Source organism: Crinia signifera, chromosome 2, assembly GCF_055691185.1.
Source record: "Crinia signifera chromosome 2, ASM5569118v1, whole genome shotgun sequence".
Lineage (NCBI taxonomy): Eukaryota > Metazoa > Chordata > Amphibia > Anura > Myobatrachidae > Crinia > Crinia signifera.
In genome coordinates this window covers 222,800,948-222,826,002 of record NC_139218.1, presented here as the reverse complement: position 1 = coordinate 222,826,002, position 25,055 = coordinate 222,800,948, and the positions used below count along the sequence as shown (strand labels likewise).

The 25,055-nt window shown below is 43.0% G+C and overlaps 1 protein-coding gene across 19 annotated transcripts in view; it reads left to right on the top strand.

Annotated features, from left to right (window-relative positions):
• Positions 1-25,055, top strand: part of MACF1 (microtubule actin crosslinking factor 1) — a 237,812-nt gene that overhangs the window by 121,739 nt on the left and 91,018 nt on the right. For 14 of the 19 annotated variants that reach the window (XM_083173839.1, XM_083173838.1, XM_083173824.1 and 11 more), the window contains 18 exons: positions 2,296-2,445; positions 3,183-3,398; positions 3,549-3,686; positions 3,919-4,155; positions 5,766-5,915; positions 6,204-6,437; positions 7,563-7,769; positions 8,525-9,055; positions 9,804-9,980; positions 10,102-10,225; positions 10,848-11,056; positions 12,229-12,546; positions 13,206-13,372; positions 13,455-13,611; positions 14,426-14,543; positions 16,550-16,612; positions 16,714-16,949; positions 22,025-22,154. In XM_083173839.1, coding sequence (XP_083029965.1) covers positions 2,296-2,445; positions 3,183-3,398; positions 3,549-3,686; positions 3,919-4,155; positions 5,766-5,915; positions 6,204-6,437; positions 7,563-7,769; positions 8,525-9,055; positions 9,804-9,980; positions 10,102-10,225; positions 10,848-11,056; positions 12,229-12,546; positions 13,206-13,372; positions 13,455-13,611; positions 14,426-14,543; positions 16,550-16,612; positions 16,714-16,949; positions 22,025-22,154 — 3,562 coding nt within the window. The remainder of the gene's footprint in view (positions 1-2,295; positions 2,446-3,182; positions 3,399-3,548; positions 3,687-3,918; positions 4,156-5,765; positions 5,916-6,203; positions 6,438-7,562; positions 7,770-8,524; positions 9,056-9,803; positions 9,981-10,101; positions 10,226-10,847; positions 11,057-12,228; positions 12,547-13,205; positions 13,373-13,454; positions 13,612-14,425; positions 14,544-16,549; positions 16,613-16,713; positions 16,950-22,024; positions 22,155-25,055) is intronic. The other 5 variants (XM_083173833.1, XM_083173837.1, XM_083173832.1 and 2 more) reach the window with 2 other exon arrangements.

The window sequence follows — 25,055 nt, the reverse complement described above, 5'->3', positions numbered from 1 at the left end:
GTCTGTGGACTCATGGCGTCTACCTCTGAGACCAGACCTTCTAAGACAAGGCCCTTTCAATCACCTGGATTCAGATCGATTGATTTTGACGGCCTGGCTATTGAAACCACCATTTTGAAAAGAAAAGGGTTTTCTGAGGCAGTAGTACAGACTATGATAAAAGCCAGAAAAGCTGTATCTTCGGCAAATTATTATAGAGTCTGGAAGACTTACATTCGATGGTGTGAGAGAAGAAAGGCTCATACATCTCATTTTAAGCTATCAAGAATGATGGAATTCTTACAAGATGGTTTTTCATCGGGCCTAAGCCTTCAGTCACTGAAGGTGCAGATTTCGGCCTTGTCCATCTATTTCCAGAAAAAGATAGCCATTTTGCCGGAAATTCAAACCTTTTTACAAGGAGTATCCAGGTTGAAACCTCCATACAAGCAACCAGTAGCACCTTGGGATCTATCACTGGTTTTGGAATGCCTTCAAAAGGCACCTTTTGAACCTTTAAGGTCGGCTGACTTTAAGTTTCTTACGTGGAAACTAGTGTTTTTGTTAGCAGTAGCATCTGCTAAAAGAGTTTCAGAATTGGGAGCTTTGTCATGTAAATCTCCCTTCTTAATTTTTCATGATGACAGGGCTGTTTTAAGAACAGTGCCTCAGTTTTTACCGAAGGTGGTATCTACCTTCCATTTAAATCAGGAGATAGTTCTACCTGTGTTTCAACCCCCAGAGGGTTCTAAGAAAAGGGACAAGTTGAGAACTTTGGATGTTGTGCGTGCCTTACGCATATATGTGGACAGAGTGAAGAGTGTCAGGAAGACTGACACATTGTTGGTATTGTATGACGTACACAAGATTGGTTGGCCTGCATCTAAGCAGACTATTGCTAGGTGGTTGCGGTCTGTGATAGCCTTTGCATACACCAAAGTGGGTAGACCAGTACCGGCCAAAATAAATGCGCATACCACCAGGTCAGTTGCCACCTCTTGGGCGGTTCGACATGGGGCCACAGCTGGGCAGGTTTGCAGAGCTGCCACTTGGTCATCTGTTCACACATTTGCCAAATTCTATAGATTCCATGAGTTCGCGTCGGAGGACGCATCATTCGGGCGAGCAGTGCTGAGAGCTGCAGACCTGAGCGTACCCTCCCAAAGGACCGGCTCTGGAACGTCCCAGTGTTGAGCTGTGTCACCAGGACCATTGAAAGAGAAAAAGGGATTTTTGTAAGAACTTACCGTTCGAATCCCTTTCTCTGATATGGTCCTGGTGACACAGCGATCCCTCCCTTACGCTCAGTAAGTATGCCAGAAGTTTCATGATGTTCATGTTAAAATGGTTAAAAGTTAACAGTTTTCTGTTATAAAATATGCATATAATATGTGCAGGCGTTTGTACTGAGTTAATGTATTCCAGTGGCTTTGAAAGATGAACTGAAGAGTCCAGGGATGCAGTAGGGGAGGAGCCTACCCTCTAAAACTTTAGGATAGGTGCCTGGCTCCTTCGGACCCTCCTACATCCCAGTGTTGAGCTGTGTCACCAGGACCATATCAGAGAAAGGGATTCGAACGGTAAGTTCTTACAAAAATCCCTTTATTGTGTGTGAGTCTGTTTACAGAGCTGGACAGAACTTGTATTGAAAAAAACAACAACCTGCAACTGCTACATTGTAGCACTTTATATACATCTTTAAAGACTCTACAAGTGTCATATATCACATGAATTAGCCCAGTCTCCTTGTGTGTTCTAGTCACATTGTATTTAAAATGTGTTTTCTTTAATAAAGAATCAAAAAATGTGTGCAACTCCAGAAAATTTTCACGCATCTTGGCATGCCAAGAGAACTGTTTGGCAAAATGGATGAGGACACCTCTGTATAATCAGACTTATCTAGAGCAGTGGTTCTTAACCTCGGTCCTCAGGATCCCCAACAGTTCACGTTTTCCAGGTCACCCTGCAGGTGCACGCATTACTCACTGACACATTTTAAAAGATTCACAGGTGGGGCTAATTACTTCACTTGTGATTCTGTGTGGAGACCTGGAAAAGGTGAACTGTTGGACCGAGGTTGAGAAGCACTGCTCTAGATAGTAAAGCAAAGGATCTATGTGTGGGAGAAACAGCAAGCAAGAGATATTTTTTTCAAAAATATGTGTAGATGTTGATTAGTCAACTACTGTGTCAAGGAAAGATTTTCAGATAAATTAGATTATGGTCACATTTAACATTCACCTAAAGTTTACAAAATATTGAGGTGTTTTAGCCGTGACAAAGGATTAACATATATATTTTTATTTAATATATCAGGATGCATGGAGTAAACAATCTTGCCTTGAACATGAAGAGAATCTTGTGTGCTTCCTGTCAATGCTTCGGGATATTGAAGTGAGGCTAGGGCCCCTACAGCCGGTTTTACCAGGTCTACAAGATGCCCAGGAGAAACTGAGACAGGCAGAGGTATACATTGTATAGATTGTATTTACTATATTCTCAATAGGGGTTTTCAACTCTAATCTGTAAATAACCCCTTCATGTCTGTGTATGAAATGCAATGTGGAGCTTGTATTCCAGTATACTGTAAACTACCAATGTGTGACGTGTGCAATTATTCCTTTATCCATAGTGGGCACAATTGCTGAGCCCGTAGGAAACGAGCACTGTCTTTAGGACTAACGTTCAAGTGCTCCCTACTGTGATTTATATTCAACCACCATCACATGACCGATATCCAATGAGATTATCAGATGGGAGGTACATATAGAATCTTTTAAGGGCCCCATGGACAAAGGTTTTCACAGTTTTTAGCCACGGAAGTGATTATGAGTGCATGCTTATGTGGTGTACAAAGACGGTCTACTCATTTGTTTGTCTCGATGAGGATTTGTGACTTACCTAGATAGCCACAATACAAAAGGTCCACAGCTGCTGCATGACATTACGTGACATTAGATGCATCTCCACTGAACTCATTCTCCTGACACCAACCCATTCAGTAAATGGTTAATGTACAGTACATGGAGTGTACTGTGTGAATGACCTTTACAGTTCGGGAGTCTTGGTCACCATTTTCCAGCAGAAGGCTGATCCTGTGTTAGTGTACCTGTGCTGTAGGCTATATCGCACAAAGAAGGTATTCTATGGGAATCGACATCCACTTCATTATTATTCCAAATACAATATTTTCCTTTTTGCAGGAACTGGACCAAGAACTGATGGATTTGCAGTCCCCTGTGGCTCAGGAGCTAGACTTCGTGAAGCACATTGTTTCTGAACAGCTACCACATGTGCCAACACAGCTTCTCAGGGCTTTGCAGAAAGATGCAAAGAACTTGGAGAAGTGTTTTAATTCAGTCAGCGATATTTCCAAATCTCGCATCAATCAGCTCCAGTCTGTGCTTGAGCTTGAAAAGGTAATCATGCTCACCTGCCAAGGAGTGTGAGCCAATACTGCCATGTTCCCATAACTTCTTGCAAACTTTATCAACTTTGGTTTTCTAATTTCTCTTGTATTGTACTTGTGTCTGTGCCTCTCTGTGAAATACTGTTACTGTTATCTACAGGAAAAAGTCTTCACACATCACGAAGAGCTGGAGAAGAAACTTCAGTCTTTATTGCATTGGGTGAAGGACACCTCGGACTCACTTGATTGTCATATGACAAATGATTCCGCATTGCACAGTGAAATAGACTTCCTAGAGGTAAAGTCCCTTCCGCAGCCTCTCCTATGCCCAGGACAGCTAGTGTAACCTGTTGAGTTTTAATTAAGTGGGAGGAGCAATTGCTCAGTGAACTACACTTGTTTTACACTTTATAATATCCCAGTGTGGGCTTATTTCCTATATTGTATGTGTAGTATGGTCACTTACAGGAGCATATAGTCCTTGTACTATGGGATCACCTGTTCTCACATTCAGCACTGTCCTCTTGCAGAGTCTAAAGCAGCCCTTGGCAGACACCAGGCTGGATTTGGAGAATATCGCCTTTGAAATTCAGTTCTTTATTTCTGAGCAAGCGCAAAATTTGACACCACAAGAAAGCCGTGTATTACTTCGTCTTCTGAATGAGCTACAAAGATCTTTTCGTGAGCTTTCCGAAAGATTGGTAGCAGGAAACGAGATCCTGCAATTGCACCAGCACCAGCAGGTGAAATACAGCATGGAAGTCCAGGTCAGACAGCATGCCTGCTATCCTGAAAGCCTCAAGCTGAATACATACTATAAGATTAACTTTCCATTCTGGCTGGATGGAATGATAATATGGTAATGTCTGGGAACAAATTACAATCAACCATTTCTCACAAAAGCTGAAAAATTGATAAAAACATTTGCATAAATTGGTTAAATTAAAAGGATTTAACTAGTCTATTTTCCCTGTTTGGGAGCAAACTGTAAATTGTTATTTGCTCCCAGAAATTACCAGATTTTCACTGCGACCAGTCAGATTGGACGATATAATCTTACAGTGTGTATCCAGCTTTACTAATGGAACGGAGGCTTGGAAACAATGCTTTAGCTTCTAACCTCAAGTAACTGCAGATTTCCCACAGACTTTACTAGAAGAACTATATTTGATTTTTTAGTTTTCTTTTTTAGTAATTCCACTAATTAATTTGGCGTTGGTTAATATACTATATAATATGATTAAAGTCTGGTCTCATACAGATGTAGGGTCTTATTCTGAGTTGCACGAAAGTTGGAATGTGGATGGATTACAAATAGAATGCTAATAGTACTGTATGTAGGCCTTAATGTGTATGCATTGCATCCCCTCACTTTTCCCTTTAGCTAGCACAGCCATCGTTACTAGCATCAGACTTCCCCATACTCCATACTAGGTGCAAGCAATACAACAGAAATAAGCATCCCAGTGACATAGGCACAACCCTGGCTGAACTCTCACAGCACTCCCACAGTGACAGTCCTCTTCTGTGCGTACGCCTGGTTGACAACTTGAAACCCATTTTATGGATTAAAAATATAAGCTCCGCCTGACTCCAAATTACTCAGAACATCGGTGCACAAGTTCTGTAGAGCACATACATGCACATTGTTGCTACTCCTTGCCGGATTCAGACCTAGAATCCAGCTCTTGGGGTTTATCTTGGTCTGCTATTCTCTCCTCAGGATGTAATACATTTCTACTAGGAGTGTTGAGTACTAAGAATATGCATTAGTATTTTAAATGTATCCGAAAAACAATTATGTACATATCTAAAATTACATTGGGTTGACACAAAAATCAACTATAGTTTTCACTTGTCTAAGCTGATGGCTCAAAGTCCATTGCTTCTGAAGTCACTAGCTAATGTGGCAATCTTTTTTTACTTGCGTTTGTGTGTTTGTATTAACCACTTGTTTGCTTTGCTTTTTAGGTTTGTCTCCCCTAACAATGAAGGATTTCTCACCCAGGCTGAAGTGTTGAGTCTTACACTGACTGATAGCCACAATATGCGCACATGCAAATATCTTTAGAGAATATTATGTTTTCTATGAAAGGGACACATCGTGCTCATCTATTAGGCGGGAAATGTTCAGGATGGAGGAGTAGGCACTTAACCATACAGATCCCAGATAAATGACAATTTCAAAAACTAAAAAGCTAACTCTGTTTAAAGTTTAATATTTTGTAGATGTATAAGGAAACCCATAATCTGCCCTGGTTTAATTTGAATGTGTCAAGGGAAAGTCTGGCATCTATATTGTTGTGCCTCCTCCTCTGCATGTTATTTTTGATTATTCTAAGTAGTATTACACACTTAATTGTCTTTTTTCTTTTAGACACTCCAGGAGCAGCAAGCACTGTGTGCCCAGGGACTAGATGATCTAAGCTCTTGGGCTGAATTGACAGAAAAAGCTGTGCGTGATCACCAGGCCAGCCTTGGCACACAGGACATCTCCACTCTTCAGGACCAGCACAAGAGCGTGCAGGTACTCTTCTAGTCTGTATAGTTCCTCAACTACACGTTGTTCCACAACTTATCTTTGGAGACAGAGAAAGCGGTGTAGTTACCCAAATCAACCAATCAGCATTTTCCTGTCATTTCAGAGGTTGTGCTAGATAAATAAACACTGATTGGTATCTTTATCCAATTTAGACACTTTCACTCTCTCCAAGGCTTGCTATATCTCCGCCACTGTGGAATTAGTATTTCAGTGAATACAAACTGTTTCTTTAAATAAAGTGTAGTAGAACAGCTACATTTGTTTTATTGTAAGGAACTGCAAAAGGATGTTCAAGCTCGAGGAAAACAGTTTGCCAATGCTATCAAAGCCACGGAGAACTTCCTTGAAGAAAACAAGAATAAAATGAGCCCAGAAGAGTTGGAATCTATTAAGAGAAAGCTACAACTGGCAAAGGAACAATATCATTCTGTGATTCAGAAAACAAGGGATGCTGAGAGACAGCTAGAGTCTGCAGTAAGCACAGCTGTTCTAGAGGAGACCAAAAAGGTAATTCATTTAATAATTTGTTTGTAAGACCATAAAGTTAGGATACAATGGAAAGAAGGTGGAGAGAACTGATGAATAGTTTGGTAATTGTGTAGTTTCACGGCGGCAGGCTATGCTATGTTTTCAGTGTAGGCTAAGTTATGTCATCAACATAGCCCAATGGCTGCCTAGCGTAGTCAGCATAGTGTCTCCGCGGCAGCCCTGCGTAGTGTCCCTGTTAAGCAGCTAGTCACCGTACTGTTCCCGGGAGCTGCAGCTCTGTCCCCAGCGTCCCTGGCAAAGCCTAGTGAGCGCCTCATACACAGCGCTGGTAACCGCCAGATCCCCTGCGCTGGCGGACGTTGGCGGAGAGGGGATCATGCGGGCACCGGTGGAGAGGCGCTCCACCTGTCTGAGACGCACGAGCATCTCAGACGCTTGTGCCTCTCAGTAATTATTGCAGCAGGGTACGGCAACCCTGCCTGTGTCCGCTTCAGGGAGTTGGACAGGGTTAGGGGTTCGGTAGCGTGTGCTTCTCCTGCACAAAAGGGTGGTGCGGTGCGCTAGTGCGGCTCATGCACATTAAAGGATGCATTTGTCAGTGCTCCATGTTACATACTGGCAAATGCCTCCATTTCAAACCCCCACTATCCACGCCAGCCCGAAGCGTGGCGAGCGGACACAGTACCATACCCCCACTATCCACGTCGACGTGGAGTTGATTTTATAAAGTGTGGCGAGCCACCAAGCCCGAAGCGTGGCGAGCAGACGCGGATTACTTGACGTGTATTCCGTGTCCTCTCGCCGGGCTCGCTGCGCTTGCCACACTTCGGGCTCGGTGGAGCGCTTCACTTTATAACATCAACTCCACGCCGACGTGGATAGTGGGGTTATGAACAAGTCTAGCAGCAGCCCATGCTTCCTTTTCCCCTATACCACGATTATTCCAATTAGAATGATTTGGCTCATTAACTAGAAAAACAAAAACGTTGAGTAGCACACCATGAAAACATATTGACATCTCCAGTTTCATAAATTGTAAGAAGGTATTGTTCATTAATTATGATTATTTATTCGCTTATATTATAATTATTTAGTATTTTAATGGGTGTATTCTTATCTCCTGTCTCTTTCTGTTATCGGCAGTCTAAAACAGCAGAGCAGCTAAAAGAAAACATGGGCAAGATAGAGTCTCTCCTGTGTCAGGTGTTACCTACGGCCCCTAGTAAAATCAGCCTGCAGAAAGCCAGCTTTACAGATGGAAAGGATCCTCAGAGCCGAAGTCTGTCAGATGGATGTCCTTCTACTGAAGATGCTGCCAGCATCATTAATAATCTCTATGAGAAAAAAAAGGTGAGGCATTCTTGTAGTGTGGTACAGTATGTGTAATACTTGCCCTTATTATATTTTAACTGTAAAGGGATTGGAGTGGAAACTATCATCTTCTAGCTGCTGGAGCAGTTTTTACCATTTTATATTTCCCGGGGTTTCCTGATCTCCATTATTTTTGGGACTGGGTGCCTGAAGGCAATGGCCGCTAGACATGATGTCCGCCACATAGCTTGTGGACTACACAGCAGGACCTACAGTTGAGGCAGGGCTTACAGTGGTCCACTCCCTGATGCAGAGTTTTGAAAGCTGGCACCCTTTTCTATTCATACATTCCATAACAGCAAAGTGCTGGGCAGGGCTAGAATCTAGTTATTACTGTACCTATATGGGAAAGAGTTCTTCTTATTTATTATAGGCAATACTATGGGCTATTTTAAGTTTAAACTGATTCCTCTTGACTAATGGATAGCTTCGACTCAATCCTGGGTCCGTCTCTTTAAGATCGAACCCAGGTCGCCCATTGTAGAGAGGTCGACCCGGTTAAACCCTTCCTATCATTCCGCTTTCAGACCGCATATTCCGGGTCACACCCTGGATTAGGACACGGGTCCATCCCAGGAGTGACCCGGCATTTGCGGTCTGAAAGCTCTGAGTCATCGTGGAGGATGGAGCGGACAGTGCTGTCTCCTCCATACTGTGAATGGGACCCGGGTCGCTCTGGTTGCCATGTGTAAAACATTAGTTTCCCGTTAATTCCAGTATTTCTTCTCTTTCAGGCACAGCATCAAGATATGTTAGCCCAACAACAAAATTTTATCCTGACCATACAGTCAGCACAAGATTTCTTGGATAAACATGGCAGCACACTATCCCCTGAAGAGAGAGCGCAATTGCAGAGCCAGCTGGCACGGCTGAAAGAGGAGTACGCAGCCTCTCTCTCACAGGCACAGCTGCAGCTTAAGCAAGCACAAGGCCTGCATGATGACCTGCAGAACTTCATTCATGACCATAGTGAGTTTGAGAGCTGGCTCCACCAGAGTGAAGAAGACTTGGAGAACATACACAAAGGGAAAGCAGACTGTGAAGCTTTGTGTAACTTGTTGCAGCGGCAAACTGACTTTTCTGAAGATGTAATCTCTCACAAAGGAGATCTGCGTTATATTACTATTGCTGGACAGAAGGTGATCGATGCAGAGAAAACAGCTGCTGAAAAATGCAGCGACGATTCGGAGGCTGGAGTTGCAGGAGCTCTAGTGAAAAATAAACTTGAAGATGCTTCAAAAAGATATATTGCCTTGCATTCCAAGGTAACCAGACACACTTATTGTGACAAGTCTGAGCTTTGTTACCTGTGCCAGCAGTGGTTCTTGTGTACAAACTCTTACAGAGATCTTTTGGTTGGGTGTTGCTGAGAGGGATAGTTTAGGATTTTCTCCTAAGCAATGTTCCCTCTAATTTTACGAAGCCTGTGTGCGGCAAAAGATTTTGGCTGTGCAACTTTGGGAGGAAATTAAAAATTTTGTGCGTCACTTATATATAACTGGAAAATGACGTTCAGCATTTGTGTTAACTTTACTTCAAAATGATATTAAACATTTAAACATTCAAAACACAGCACACAATGCAGTTAATGGGTGAAACACATTAATTGAGTCCACAACTGCAAAAAGGGACCACTGCTTCTTTGTGCGCTCTGTTGTAATGTCTGTGCGCACGCTCGTCGAGGTGTGTGCGCGTGCACGTGCGCACAGCTTAGAGGGAACACTGCTCCTAAGGCATTTTGTTTTTGCAGTGTAATTGTATAAATTGACAAATTAAAACAAGGATATGATAAATAAGCCTACAATTAATAGAGACATTGTGTGTTTTTTACCCTTATTTTAAATATCTCCCATCTTACTTGCTGTTTATCAAATGAGGAATTAGGTTTAAGAGAGCATGGCATATTTCCATATGTTTTATTGAATTGCATAAAATAAATCAAATAACTTCTAGATATGAATCCATTTTCTCTTCCCATGTTCTTACTTGTGTTCTCTGTATGGGTTATTTCAGTGCTCAAAGCTTGGAACCCATTTAAATTCTCTGTTGAACCGGTATCAGCAGTTCCAGGAGGGCTCAGATGCTGCCATAGTCTGGCTGCAGAACACAGAGCGCGCTGTGGATAGGATACTTTCTGAACCAGTAGCATCTGATCCTGTAGCTTTGCAGGCCCAGCTAAAGAAGGCTGAGGTAACTATATATTGGGCCAATGTAATTTCGGTCACTGTGCCCTCACTTTACATTGAAGTGGGGTGGGGGTTATGATCTTAGATTGTATGTATCACTGCATGAATACATTGATGTTTTGCAGAGCATGCAGTGTGATATTGCAGAGCACCAAATACAAATGGAAAAAGTTCATAAGGCTCTCCGCAGTTTATTGGAAATCCAAGGCGATCCCTTGCCAGATTGCAGGAATATCCAGGCAACATCTGGTGAGTACAGGTCACAAAATTTACATTGAACATAATTTTGTTTGCACTACTGTATATGTTGCATTTGCCCAATATATGTGAACTGTTTGTGCATAAGACTATGGGCCAGATTTATTAAGCTTCATAAAATGATAAAACAGCCAGCCAATCAACTCCTATCTGCCATGTTACAGGCTGTATTTGAAAAATGATAGGTAGGAGCTGATTGGCTGGTTGTTTATCACTCTCTGCTTTATCACTTTTTGAAGGTTGATTCATCTGCCCCTAAGTATTTCAGGGTGGCACGGATAGTGTAATGCTTAGCATTACTGCCTCACAGCACTGTGATGATGGATTTGATTCCCACCATGGTCCTAACTGTCCGGAGTTGGTATATTCTCCCCGTACTTGCGTGGGTTTCCTCCGGGTGCCCCCGTTTCCTCCCACAATCCAAAAATATACTGGTAGGTTAATTGGCTTCCAAAAAATGAACCCTAGAATAAATATGTGTGTGCTTATATGTGGTAGGGAATATAGATTATAAGCTCCGCTGGGGCAGGGACTGATGTGAATGTTCAAACATTCTCTGTAAAGCGCTGCGGAATATAAGGTAATAAATAAAAAAATCTATTTTTCTATATAGATTCCATAGAGAGTCGCTTCCAAAGTCTCTCCAGCCAGATGTCTGCTCACTCAGATTTACTGCAGAAATCCGTAGCTCAGTCTCAGAGTGTCCAGGAAGGCCTGGAAAACCTCATGCACTGGCTTGATGGTGTGGAGAAGTCTCTAGAGGGCCAAAAAAAGGCATCCATGTCCTCTTCGTCCATTCAGGAGGCCCTTGCTCAGAATATGGTAAGGCAATACTTTGTCACATATAAATAATTTGATTACATGTACAGGAATGAGGAATCACACAATACAGCTGTGTATGTGAGTGTAAGCACACCCTCTATGACCATTCATACTTCCCTTTTATTTCCACAGCCTGTTTATTATCCCTTCTAGGTTTGTGTTTGTGTATGATTGTTCATACACAAACCTAGCAGGGATAAATACATACCTGAGGCGGATAATGAGGCCATTCTTTTATTTAATGTCAACATTATGACAAATGTCTACTTTCACTTACGCAAACATATGAAAAGACAAAAACCCTACCAGACTGTACAGCTATATCCAATTTGTAAAAAACAAACTGCTGTTGCAGTAAATAGCTTTACTTATATCCATGAATACACTTAAAAAATGATTCACACACGTGTAACGTAGGAATGCATACGGCAGTCAGAATCCCATTGCCGGTATTTCCAATGGAGTGCGACAGGTGTCAGGTAAGTATACCTATCCTCCCCTATCCCTCACTCTCCCCCACAGCCTAAACCTCCCTTTGTAGTGCCTATCTCTAACCCATGTACCCCGCCACCAAAACCTAACTCCCAGCTGCACAACCTGACCCAATATCCCACTTCTATGGGTATATTCAATGCCACTTGATGAGGGGGTTTGTACAGCGAGGATGGCTTTTTTAACAAGGTAAAGCCATCCTTGCCGCCCAACCCTCTCGCTGTATTCTACGTTCCAGGGAAATTCTCACAGTTAGAGGATGGCAATGATTCACTTAAATTGCGAGGTTCGTCGCAAATGCAGCGAGCCTTGCCGTTTTCACCGCCACACTCGCCGTTTCCACCTAGCCTCAGGGAACAGGTGACGTGGAAACGGCTAGTGCAGTGGGTGAGTAGAATACCAACAGCGAGCTATCGGTTCTGCTCGCCGTATAGCTCACAGTCAGCCGCTCACCCCCCCCATCCTGCATTGAATATACCCCTATGTGTCTTCTCCTTCCTGCAGCCTAACCCACCTGACACAATTATCTTGTAGCACCACCAGTTATCTTGTAAGCATCACCAGGGTTTCGTGGTGGTAGTATAAAACGTAATTTCCTTTTACAAGGTGATAATTTGTTTGTTCCTTGAAGTAAGCCAGATTCTAATGTCTGACTTTTAGCACTTGGTCGTGTTTTACAGAAACTAAAACAAGATATTGGAAGTCGGAGGGGAAGCCTGGATGCCACCGGAGAAATGGTAGTGAAATTCATGGAGACTGCAGACAGTGCTGCAGCTGCTGCCCTACAGAGCAAGCTCTCGGAAGTCACTGCGTGGTTTAACAGAGTCTGTCAGCAGCAGATTCTACAAGAGACCGCTCTGAAAGAGGTCCTCCCAAAAGTGGAAAGATACGAGCAGATTTCAGAGGCCCTAGAGGAATTTAAAGCTGCAACGTCCCAATTGCTGGCCTCAGGAAACCAGCCTGACAAAGACATCGCTCAGTATTCTGAACAAATACAGGTCAGTTTCATCACATTATTAATGATTATTTTTATTATTGATGTACTATATCACTGTTAATCATTATAAATTTGGAAAGTATATGTTTTCACTATAGTATTTATTATGAGGAATTTCAACCGGGACCCAGATGATTGGTCTACAGTCAGTAGCTCAGCCCCATGGGGTCAACAGGTACAAAAAAATCGACAGATTCAAAAGACCAGCAGTTTCGACTGGTCGACATGGCAATGGTCAACACAAGTTGTTGTTTTTTTGCTTAAACTTTTTCATACTTCACCATCCACATGACTACGAATAGTAACCTGTGCCGAGTGTGGCGATACTGGAGTGAAGCACCTTGCCCAAAGTGTGGCGGGCAAAGCTAGCTCTTGAGGGTATGTGTTTTCACTAATTTGGTTTTTACATGGTTCAACATTCAAAATGACACCCAAAAAGAAAACCATGTATTGACCATTTCCATGTTGACCGTTGTGCCTATCGATCAAATGGGGTTGACTGCCAAACTAATACTGTTCAACCTGATGATCTACATCCAACTAAAATGAATATTGACTTTAACTGTTACTATGAAAAGTAATTATGAGTATGATTATGGTTTAATAAAGGTATACAAAACATAATACACATTTCAGATACTTGTGTTATCTTTATGTTAGGAGTTGAATTTAGAGATAAAGCAACATCAAGATCAGCTGGTTACTCTGGAACAGCTAGCCAATGAGCTCAACACCTGCCCTGTGCTTCTGGACTCTTCCCAGCACTTACAGAGGGTACATATGCTGAAGAAAGATTTTCAGGATCTTCAGGAGGCAGCAAGAGAAAGGTACAGTTATAAAAGCTGGTAACCAGTGCATTGTTTCAATTTATTTCCATTACAGTTTAACTCATCTGGTCTTCTCTCTCAGAGAATGGGAAGCTTTGTCTTGCCAGAAAGATTTAGAACATTTCCGAAAGGAGGTTGGCGCAATGAGGAAGTGGCTGAAAGACAATGAAGACTGTGTCCCATCAGCAGAAGCTTCTCTTGGATCACTGGAGATTCAGAACAGGCTTCAAGAAATCCAGGTAATTGTGTCACTTGTAGAATACAATCTAGTTTCTTTGCTAATTTTTTTTTTACTTGACACATGTAAAAATAATACATTAATAATGGTGGTCTTACGGCCCATACACACTAGGTGATTTTGAGCTCAAAGTAGCTTACGTTTCCCGTTTGTGAGCTACTTTGAATTCAAAATTGCCTAGTGTGTATGGCTGCCATAAGACCACCATTATTAATGTATTATTTTTACATGTGTCAAGTAAAAAAAAAATTGCTGTCACTGCCGCATTAGCATGAGTACGCCCAGCTTGCCCAATATGGGATCCATGATTGTAGTATATAGTGTATTCGAAATATTACAGAAAAGTACGGATGGTGTAATAGTTATCATTACTGCCTCACAGCGCTGAGGTCATGAGTTCGGTTCCCACCATAGCCCTCACTGTCCGGAGTTTGTATATTCTCTCCGTACTTGGGTGGGTTTCCTCCAGGTACTCAGATTTCCTCCCACAAACCAAATCTATACTGGTAGGCGAATATGACTTCCAACAAATTAACCCTAGAATGTCTGTGTGCCTGTATATGTGGCAGGGAATATAGATTGTAAGCTCCACTGGGGCAGGGACTGATGTAAATGTTCAAATATTCTCTGTAAAGCGCTGCGGAATATGTGTGCGCTATATAAGAAACTGTTAATAAATAAATAAATAAAAAAGACCATTTATAGAAATAAACGTTTTTGGTTTGAGTCATATGTTGTGAATACTATATGATGAAGCCCTCTGTGTTCTGCAAGTGATATAAAGATAATTTTTTTTTTTTGCTTTTGAATTTCAGACTGTTTTAAAAGAATGGATAACAAAGGGTCCACAAGTGGAAACAATTGTACAGAAAGGATCTGAACTTGAGAGCAGAATTATGGAGATAACTGCGTCAGAAAGTCAGCTGCGCAAAGGTGAGTGTGTTCCCGCACCCAAGTTAAGGGTCTGATCTGGAGCAGTAGATGAAGTGTCTCTATGCTCATGGGCTATGTAAGGGTGAACAGTCCCTGCACCATACAAGGCAAAAGGGTGTAATGGGGACGACCTTTGATGATCTTGGTCATCTTCGTGCCAAGATCTGTCCTCATTCGAATTGACTTGAGTCCTTGTAACGCCGCCCTGGCAAATGCACGCCCCTTGCCGTTTCTCCTCACAAACATGTCCTTGCATGTGCCTGCAGCCTGAAAAATCATTTGATGGTTGGCGACCATCAAATGATTTTTCCAGGACTTGCAAATATAAGTCAGACGACTTATGTTTGTGGGCTTACGGCTGAAGACAGTCTGCTGAAGTCATGTGACATCAGCCGGCTATCCATGGGCGACACCCGACTCCACCAACCGTGCGAATGTGCAGGGGAAGGAATGAACCGTAATGACCCCCTAGGGAGATATTCAATCCCGGCTGCTTTTTCCATTGGGGGAAATAGCAGTTGTCGCCTATTTATTGCTGCCATTACAGACAACATTCAGACAACAGGCAGATTCAGGGCAGTATTCAATGAGAAAAATTCTCCGTGTTTTATGGAGAATTTTTGCTTTTTTCGCCTTGGACGGAGCATTTTGCTCTCCAAAAGTGAACCACCCTATTCAATGTGAAATATTCGCCGTCTTTCTAAGTGATTTTCGCCGTCTCTCTCCGTGTAGAAATTCTCCATCTTTTGATGGAGTGCTGGAATGTGAACTTTTAAACTAAAAGGTTGTTTTTTTTAATTTTGGTGTCAAAAAATCAGGTTTTTTTTTTCTGTGAAGGGGCATGTTATTTGTATTCATGTGCTTATAGCACATGAATATATAGTTAATTTATTTAATTTTAAAAAAAATATTTTTTTTTATTTTTTTTTACACAGTGCAGCCAGCAGGGGGCCGGAGCGCTCGAGCCGCTCATTAGATATTCATATATTCACTGCACCCGATCGTTAATAAGCACGATCGGGTGCAGTGAATACTGGGTCCCCCGCTGGCTATAGGGGGAAGCAGCCTGTGCTGCCTGGGTCCCGGGGAGCCCTCCTCCCCTCCACATTCCTCTGGAGCAGCCAGGGAGACTTTAATCTCTTTGGCTGCTTCCGTCCCCCGGCTCCCTGCCGCGGACGCTCGTCCGCTGCAGGGGTTAAGACTCGCCGCGAGTGGCGGCGAGTCTTAAATACATTGAATAGTGGGAGCAGGAGGCTCCGGAACAAGGAGAGTGCATGGCGAGAGAAAAAATCTCTCGCCATGCACAGAGAATTTTTTTCATTGAATACTGCCCTCAGACAAAACAGATTCTGATGGTTTATGTACAAACCCAATTGTTGGGGACCTGCGCATGTGCGGAATGTGTCCTGCAATATCGCTTGCCCACCCCATCCTTATCCGCAGCATTTTTGACATAATGCTGCATTTAGGGGGCGCAGCTTTTTTACATCTAAGCAATAAAAGTATACATCAGAATCAGTACCCATATGTACACAAACCGCATGAAAATTGTGGGTGTAAATTTACCATGCATTACGAGAAAACGATTTAACAAGTACAGAGATCTGATTTATCCTCTCTCACTTTTGTGTACACCTGGCCTGTCCTTTGCTAGTTAAACCAGTAATAGCAGGGCCCTTTAACCTCCAAGTCTGTCTGTCCCAGTTTGTGCAAGTGCAACGGAATCTGCTGCGCTATATAAGAAACTGTAAATAAATAAATATAATGTCTCCCAGTTTTTTTACCCTGTACTTATTCCAGTGCTCCCAATGGATTGCGCAAAAATAATTTAATATAAGCAAAAAATTTAATTTTATAATTCCTTCCTGCAATGAGCTGGACATAAGGTATTGTAGAGGACTAACTTTGTTCTCGATAATGTTCCATATGATTATTGCTTGTAGTCCTTGTGTGTGTGTGTGTGTGTGTGTGTGTGTGTCATAACACTGCTTTTTTGTCCTGTTCAGGTTCTGTTCTGACGACCTCAGGGAGCACAACTGGGAATGTTAATGGATATCATACCTGCCAAGGTGAGTTTGTCCATGTAATGCTTTGTCTTAATACACCTTGTGACATTATTTATCTTTTCAAAAAAATTGTTTGCTCCACACACGTTATTCTGTTTTACTAGATTTGACTGGTATCCAGTGCGATGTCTCTGAGATTAGCCAGAAGTATGAGGACCTCGGACTGGTGCTGAAGAGCCGCGAGGAGCAGTTGTCTAATATGTTGGAAAATAGGCAAAAAGTTCAACAAGAAACAAACCAGATGTTGACGTGGTTGGAGTCTAAAGAAAAAGTTATATCTGCTGTAAATGTGTCTCCGACAAAGAGTGAAATAGTTAGAGCCCAGGCAGAGCAGAACAAGGTAAGTCCCAGACTTCAAAGATCATCTAATCATTTTGAATGATTGCAGACTTCCTTTGCAACTGTGGTTTTCCGTTCTCTCTTCTTTTTCTCATTTAAAAAATGGCAGAATTTATCGCTATTGTAATTATTGTTTGGATGTCTGTTGAAGAGACAAATAGCTTTACCCTTTTACATTGAAAAGTGGGGTGGAGGGAAAAGCATTTCTTGGGCATTATGAAGCATTCTGTTGACAATAATAAAATACCCTTTATGTCCATAACATGGTAGCATTTTATTTATATCAGAACATTCAAGTGCAGATGTAAAAAGTGGCAAAAGTCATAGTGCCTAGTATCGTGGTTACTGTTAATGGAACATGGGACCACACTATTTGTCCGAACTCTCCACAATGCTCCTTGAACCAATTCTGGACAACGTAGAACCAATGGCACAGTACATTATCCTGCTTTAATATTCCATTGTTGTGCTTGTACATGAAGTCCATGAAAGGCTGATAATTGCCACCAAGCACTGCAACCTAGTGGCTACTGGTTAGTGAGGCATACCAGCATTCCCAACCTATGTCATGTGAGCACACTTACACAACATTATACCACCACCAGGGCCGGTGCTAGGGTGTTCGGCGCCCTCCTGTAAACTTTACAAAAAGATAGCAAGTGGTAAATGCAGACCCTGGAAAAAAAGGTGTATAATGTCTGTAGTGGTAGTGCCAAACCATGTGCCCAGTAGCAGCAGTACAGTAACTATTCTGCCAGAAAAAGAATTGCGTCCCCCCACACAATAACGCACACAGCAAAGACACTCCGAAGGCGCACACCCAAAATTTAGGTTGGGGCTTTGTGGGGAAGGAGTATATATTTTGTCCTTCAATGGAGAGTCAATAGTACAAGCAGATGTATAAAAAATGGACCAACGCGTTTCATCTTTAAAAAGACTTCATCAAGGGTACCATGATATAATCTTGTGGCCACTGTGAAAAGTTCACAATGAATAGAACTGATATATCCCTTTCTTTTATCCGGAAAGGTTCAATATGAAAAATTATAAATAACGAATAAACCGTGAAATATAAAAGAGAAACCTAATGGGTCTCCCAAAGATACCGTTTATTGTCGCCTAAAAAATTAACAGGACATTAATGAGAGGTTTTTCCATGGGAAGTTGGTAAGGACAACAATCAACCTCTCCAAATAGCCTCTTTCTCCTACAACTGTGGTCAGCAGATTCTGTTGGGACATTTTTTATACATCTGCTTGTACTATTGACTCTTTATTGAAGGACAAAATAAAAATTAATATTGGATGAAATCCTCGTTGCATCATTGAAAAAGGATTATCACTTATTGGAAAACATATTGTGGGCTTTATTCCTTGAACCCTCTGGGAATTTTGTGCGCAGTTACGACTGTTTTATGTACAGTATAACCTGTTTATCTGCATTTTTTGGTAGCGCGTTTAGGAATATTGGGGCTATATATATATATATATAATCTCCAGTCTGTCTGCACTCTACAGAGATGTCAAAATTGGGTGCTCCGTAAAATGAAATTAATCCATCCATAGAATATACAAACATGAAAGAATAGGCACTCACCAAGGTCACGGTTAATCCAGGGTTTTAATGGTACAGCAAAAGCATTTGTCAACGTGACGTTTCAGTCCTCAATTGGACTATCATCAGGACATATTCAACGCAAGTTCTTTAAGTCAGCCATACATCCTTCCTCCCCAGAGGTTGTATCAATACAACCTCTGGGGAGGAAGGATGTATGGTTGACTTACAGAACTTGCGTTGAATATGTCCTGATGATGGTCCAATTGAGGACCGAAACGTCACGTTGACAAATGCTTTTGCTGTACCATTAAAACCCTGGATTAACCGTGACCTTGGTGAGTGCCCATTCTTTCATGTATGTATGTATGTATGTATGTGTGGATATATAGATAGGTTTACATAAAACTACTCTCTGGTGTTTTATTTTTGAGTGCCGCCGTCCCATCGACTATAGATATATATCTATATATATCTAGGGTAATACAAAGCACTGGTCCCATTCTAGCAGCCCCAGCTCCACATAGAAGTGCAGCACATTCAGCCTGAAAATCTCAACTTCAAGGTCCCTGGATGCAGCGGGGAGGAGGGGGGATGGAGGAAGCCTGCGGGACCTGATATGGGTGAGTGAGCAGTGGGAACGGTACTTGTTTCCTAGAACGGCCACAATCGTGAGTGATCGTGGCTCTTAATTAAGGGACACGATCCTCACGATGTGGCCGATTTTTTACACTTTTTTCACTTTGATTGACAGAAATCGGGTCAATCGGTCGGTCGCGACCAATTAAAATCGGCCGCGATGCGACCGACCGATTGACCCGATTTTTCCATAGACTTCAATGTTAAAAAATCTTTTAACATTGAAATCGGGAGGATCTTGTCGGTCTTGTGCCATTATAATGGCACAAGATGAGATGGACTTGATTAAGTCCATCTCACATAGGGAAAAATGTTAAAAAAGGTGAAATGGGCCAATATGACCCATTTCACATTTTTTATGTGCCCGCCATGACCCCACGATAGACGTCAACCCGAAGCGTGGCGAGCGCAGCGAGCCCGCGAGGGGCGGCGGTGCGCGTCCTCCGACCTTTTCATTCCCCTACTATCCACTAGGGCGTGGAGTGAGAATAGAATAGTGTGGCGAGCGCAGCGAGCCACCGAGCCCGAAGCGTGGCGAGCGGACGCGTATACCTGTGAAGTTAGACGCGTCCCCTCGCGGGGCTCGCTGCGCTCGCCACGCTTCGGGCTCGGTGGCTCGCTGCGCTCGCCACACTATTATATTCTCACTCCACGCCCTAGTGGATAGTAGGGGAATGAAAAGGTCGGAGGACGCGCACCGCCGCCCCTCGCGGGCTCGCTGCGCTCGCCACGCTTCGGGTTGACGTCTATCGTGGGGTCTAGCCCACTTAGTAACATTTGTGGGGGCAATTGAAAATAATCAGGTGAAAAAAAAAAAAAAATAGGGTGAAAAATCGGTCGATCGGATCGGTCGCATCGTATGCGACCAAATCGCATGCGATGCGATCGATCCGATTTTTTATCTTACGACCACAACGATCTAAATCGTTGTGGCCGTTCTAGGAAACAAGTACCGTGGGAACTACACAGAGAATGAAGCGGATGGACATGACACAGGGGGCAGGTAGGAGAGAGGGTTGAGGGACCATTCTCGGGAGCGGAGAGGAGAGAGAGGACGAAAGAACCTGACCCAGGGAGCCGCGCTTCATGATGCCTGCGCTGCTAGCTTGTCAGACACAGAGCCTGCAGGCAACAGGATAGCAAAAGCAGGGAGAGCGCCTCTCTCCAGCCTGGCGCCTCCCTGCTTTGCATCCTGTGCTGAGCGGGTAAAGCCGGCCCTGACCACCATCAGTCTGCACAGTTCTTTTTGACAACTGGGCTCCTTGGCACATCGGATCTGTTTCACACCTGAACCCCCTACCATCAGCCTGAAACAACTGGAAGCATGATTCATTGGTGCACACCAAATGATACTAGTCCTCCAGGGTCCAATTAGCGATGAAACAAGCCTAGGTAAGGCGCTGTGTCTGGTGTCGTCGCAAGTCTTCCACTTCCATATCTCATGGAAGCTAAAGAACGCTGCACTGAACTGCTGGATGTGTCTGTATCACCTGCGTTGAATGTTTGTGATTTGAGTCAGCATTGCTTGTCTGTTACCATGGACATTTGTGGCCAAAGGCCAGATGCCTATGGTCTGATCAGTAAGTAACTGTGGACAACCACTGCGCTGTCTACTGTGGATGGTAATGCCTTCCATGAGGTATTCCCAATACATACATGACACTGTAAGGGCAGTGTCACAAAAAGGTTGCAGGCGCTCCCGGTGACACCAAAATGATGATGAATGCAATGACCAGAGCCAGGTGTTGCAGTGTGACAGTCACCCTGCTACCCCGGCTCCAATCACTGAGAAGGATCCTGCAGTATTGTGTCTCTGGGGACAGCTCATTATCCTGGCCTTCCCCCTTCAAACTTGCCCCTTAGTGATGTCACCAGGTCATTTGCAAGACCACACCGCTTTTGAGAAGCCATTCCCCTTTATGGTCACACACAACTAGGGACATAAAGGGTGTGACACTGCCCCTTGTGCCGCCACTATATTATATATGGAGGTTATGTTTAATGTTCACACATCATTGGAAATGAAATCATCAATCTGTCCTGCCCCACTACAAAACAATGCCCTGCTCGTTCTGCACATCACCTACCCGGTGTTCAAACTGACTTATGAGATGTCAGATTATAACTGATGTAGATCTGCCCATTTACACTATGGTGCCACCAACCATTACCCTTTCAAACTGCTATCCCATGACTTTTGGCACTGCAACACTATATGTTTACACATGAGTTCAATAAGCATTTAAGTAGATTATATCCACTTGGTACATTCACTTGTAAGTAATACTTTGCTCCCAAATACCTCAGCCAGACCAGTGCTAGACAACTTTGGCTCCCATTAAAAAATTAAAATAAAAAGATGCCCTTCTGCTGTAGCGGAAGCCAGCTTCAGGCTAGGTTGGTACCTTCTTTAAGAGAGAAACCAATAAAGCAGGGTAGTGATAACCAGCCCATGCATACTTAGTGTAGGATCAGAGCTTCTATAGGAAGAGAGGACAGCAAAAAAAAAAAAAGCTTTATACCAGTCAACAAATAGGTTTACATACAATGCAAACCCGTAGATCAGATAAAATGTTGGAAAGAAGTTGTCAGAGCATTTACCTTGAAAGGGAGAGAACAATGAACAGAATTGATACAAACTATAGATATTCAGAAGGATCACATTTAATCCTTTATGGCATAGTAGAATAAACTTTTTTTTTTTTTTTTAAAGTTATGTAATTGCTTTGTATGGTAAAGTACCTTCAACCATAATATACTATTTGGAAGTTGTATTATATCTAAATATGTAAAGTAGTGGTAGACCAGACCGTCAGCATGCTGATATACTGTCAGTTGGCTGACACACATTTCATGTCCCTCCTATTATTATTTGTCTTTCAGGAGTTCATATCTGAACTAGAGCAGAGTTCTCAAAAAGTGGAAAAGTTGAAGAATGCGCTGAAAGATTTGCTGGAGAAGCATCCTAACTCCCCTGAGGCTGAGACCTGGAAGCAGATGCTGGAAAATCTTAGTAAGCATTGATGCGAACTCGAAATGTGGACATCTAAACTGTGTAACACTGTAGTAGTTGCAACACATTTGCCTCTGCATAAAAATTGCCAGAAGTACAGTATAACGAGAGTAGCAGAATTGTGTAAGATGACCGTTTCTGCCATGTTGATTTTGACTACTTATACCCAGCTGTGTATGGATGTGACTTGAACATTTCCGTGTATACAATTAGTAATCAGGCACCGAAGCCCTCACCAGAATTGGTAAAAAAAACATTTGTCGAATATAATATACTTTAATGCTTAAAAGTGACCTGGCCTCTGATCTCCACATATATTCTGTTCCTAGTGTCTGGCTATATAGCTATAGAGCACTGCCGTAGATACTGTTACTGAGGACACTCCAGCAGTTATGGCCCCCTTACACTTGTTCAACAAATTGGCTCTGATTGACTCAAGATTTATCCTTTGTACAGGAGGATCAATCTCTTACAATCTCTTAATTATACCCAATGGCACAGGATTGTGCATTGTGTCCTACACATCAGGCACATCAGGTTTTGTCAGATAAATTGACTCAATCCACCTGCATTGGGTCAAAACTCACAAAAAGTGTAAAGGCCCCCATACATTAGGCCGACTTGTCCTTAGGACAAGTCGGACCCAATTCTCCTGTGAACCGCCCGGGAGTAGGGGGCGGGCGGTGAGGTGCAGGGGGGCGGCGGTCATCATCATCAGGGTGGAGTAGTGTGACGGGCAGCAGGTCCCTGAGCGCGCTTGGCTGGCGGCGCCGGCGAGTGCTGACCTGGCCGGCGGTGTGATGATCACAGACTCTCATTCAGCAGCGCTGCGGGACGACACGCGCAGTGGCGGGTATTAGATTTAAAAAAAAAAACTGTCAAATGACTGGCCGTTCTCTGATTGGCTGAGCTCTCCGTCATTTGACAGGTTTTTTAAAAATCTAATACGCGCCACAGCGCGTCCCGTCCCGCAGCGCTGCTGAATGAGAGACTGTGATCATCACACCGCCGGCCAGGTCAGCACTCGCCGGCGCCGCCAGCCAAGCACTCAGGGACCCGCTGCCCGTCCCACTGCTCCCCCGGTCAGTCTGCATGCATATGCCTGTCAGGTGGGCAGGCATATGCATACAGGGAGGTCGGACGTGATCGTACATGCTGACCGTCCGACCTCCCTGATCCGGTCCGATGCGCACGGGACCGCGCATCGGATCAGATATCACACACCTGCGATTTTGGGCTGATTTCACCCGGTTATCGGCCCAAAGTGCCGAAATCGGATTAAATCGTCCCAAAATCGCATAGTGTATGGAGGCCTTAAGGGGCCCTATAGTATTTTCAGTTGGATTGATAATACATAATTTGCTGTCCTGTTAAGTTGAACTCAGGGCAGCTTGCCACTCCTTGCACTCCCCTGATTTGGCACACCACAGCATGATCTCTGCACCCCCGTTTGTCTGCCCCTACCCTTCAGGATATAAGCTCTCACAAGCAGGGACCTTTTCCCTTTTGGGATTTTCTTCTCTTACTTAAACTATCTTTGATTGCACTAAATCCTGCAGCTTTCTGCGCTGATCCCCCTTTATCTTCATGGGGCAGAAGTGAGTTATGTTACTTTATTCCATTATGACCTTAAAGTGTTTGAACACACATCTGAAAGTAGACAGATTCATGATGGAGCGCTGTCATGAACAGTACGCAGAAGAGTTAGTTGTACATTCAATTTTGAATATGAGCCTTCTCCAGTTTGAAGTTTAAACCCAGCATTCCCAGTCCAGGGCACTTCCATTAGCTCTGGCAACCACTCCATTGTTTTAACATATAACTGGAGAGTACTTTGAAGGAGGCTGAATGTATACTTACACCAGAGGAAAAGCGAATGTATACTTACACCAGAGGAAAAGCGGAGCCTCCAAAAAATAAATGACCTACAGCAGGGGTAGGCAAGTAAATTCTTACGGAGTCCGAATATTTCAAATTATTTTAATCAAGGTCCAGGAAAAAAAAAAAATTATATATATATATATATATATATATATATATATATATATATATATATATATATATAGAGAACGTAGGGATTGGCACTCAGGACCGATGGGGAGATGCCGGGGTGCCTTCCACATAGGAGTATACAATGCAGGTATCCACCGAGATTCCTTTACAGGTCCCAAAGCAGAAAGAAGAGGCGGCACTCAAAACGGACTTTTCAAATCAAGTAAATCTTTGTATTAAATCATGAAATAAAGGTGCAGTTCGACGACGTTTCAAGACCAAAACAACGGTCTTTTCATCAGGTCCATACAATAATTACATCGTGACCACATATTGCACAATGTAATTATTGTATGGACCTGATGAAAAGACCGTTGTTTTGGTCTTGAAACGTCGTCGAACTGCACCTTTATTTCATGATTTAATACAAAGATTTACTTGATTTGAAAAGTCCGTTTTGAGTGCCGCCTCTTCTTTCTGCTTTGGGACCTGTAAAGGAATCTCGGTGGATACCTGCATTATATATATATATATAACATTTTCTGGACCTTGATTAAAATACTTTGAAATACTAAGTAGTAGTACTACTACTACAAAGTAGTACTCAGTACAATATATATATATATATATATATATATATATATATATATATATATATATATATACAGACTGTAGGAAGGGTCTGAGGAAGGGTTTTGTCCCCCTATCTATCTATCTATATTGTACTGAGCACTACTTTGAATAAACCCCCTCCCCATCATTACCCTCCCACTGCTGCCAAGCCATTAAGAAAAAAAACAATACTCCCTGATGAGTCTAAATTTAATCTTACTGGGGGCTTTCATCGTAGTTGCTGCTTCCTGCTGCTGCGGCTGCTCCTGTCGGGTCCTCATGCCGCCACTGCTCCCA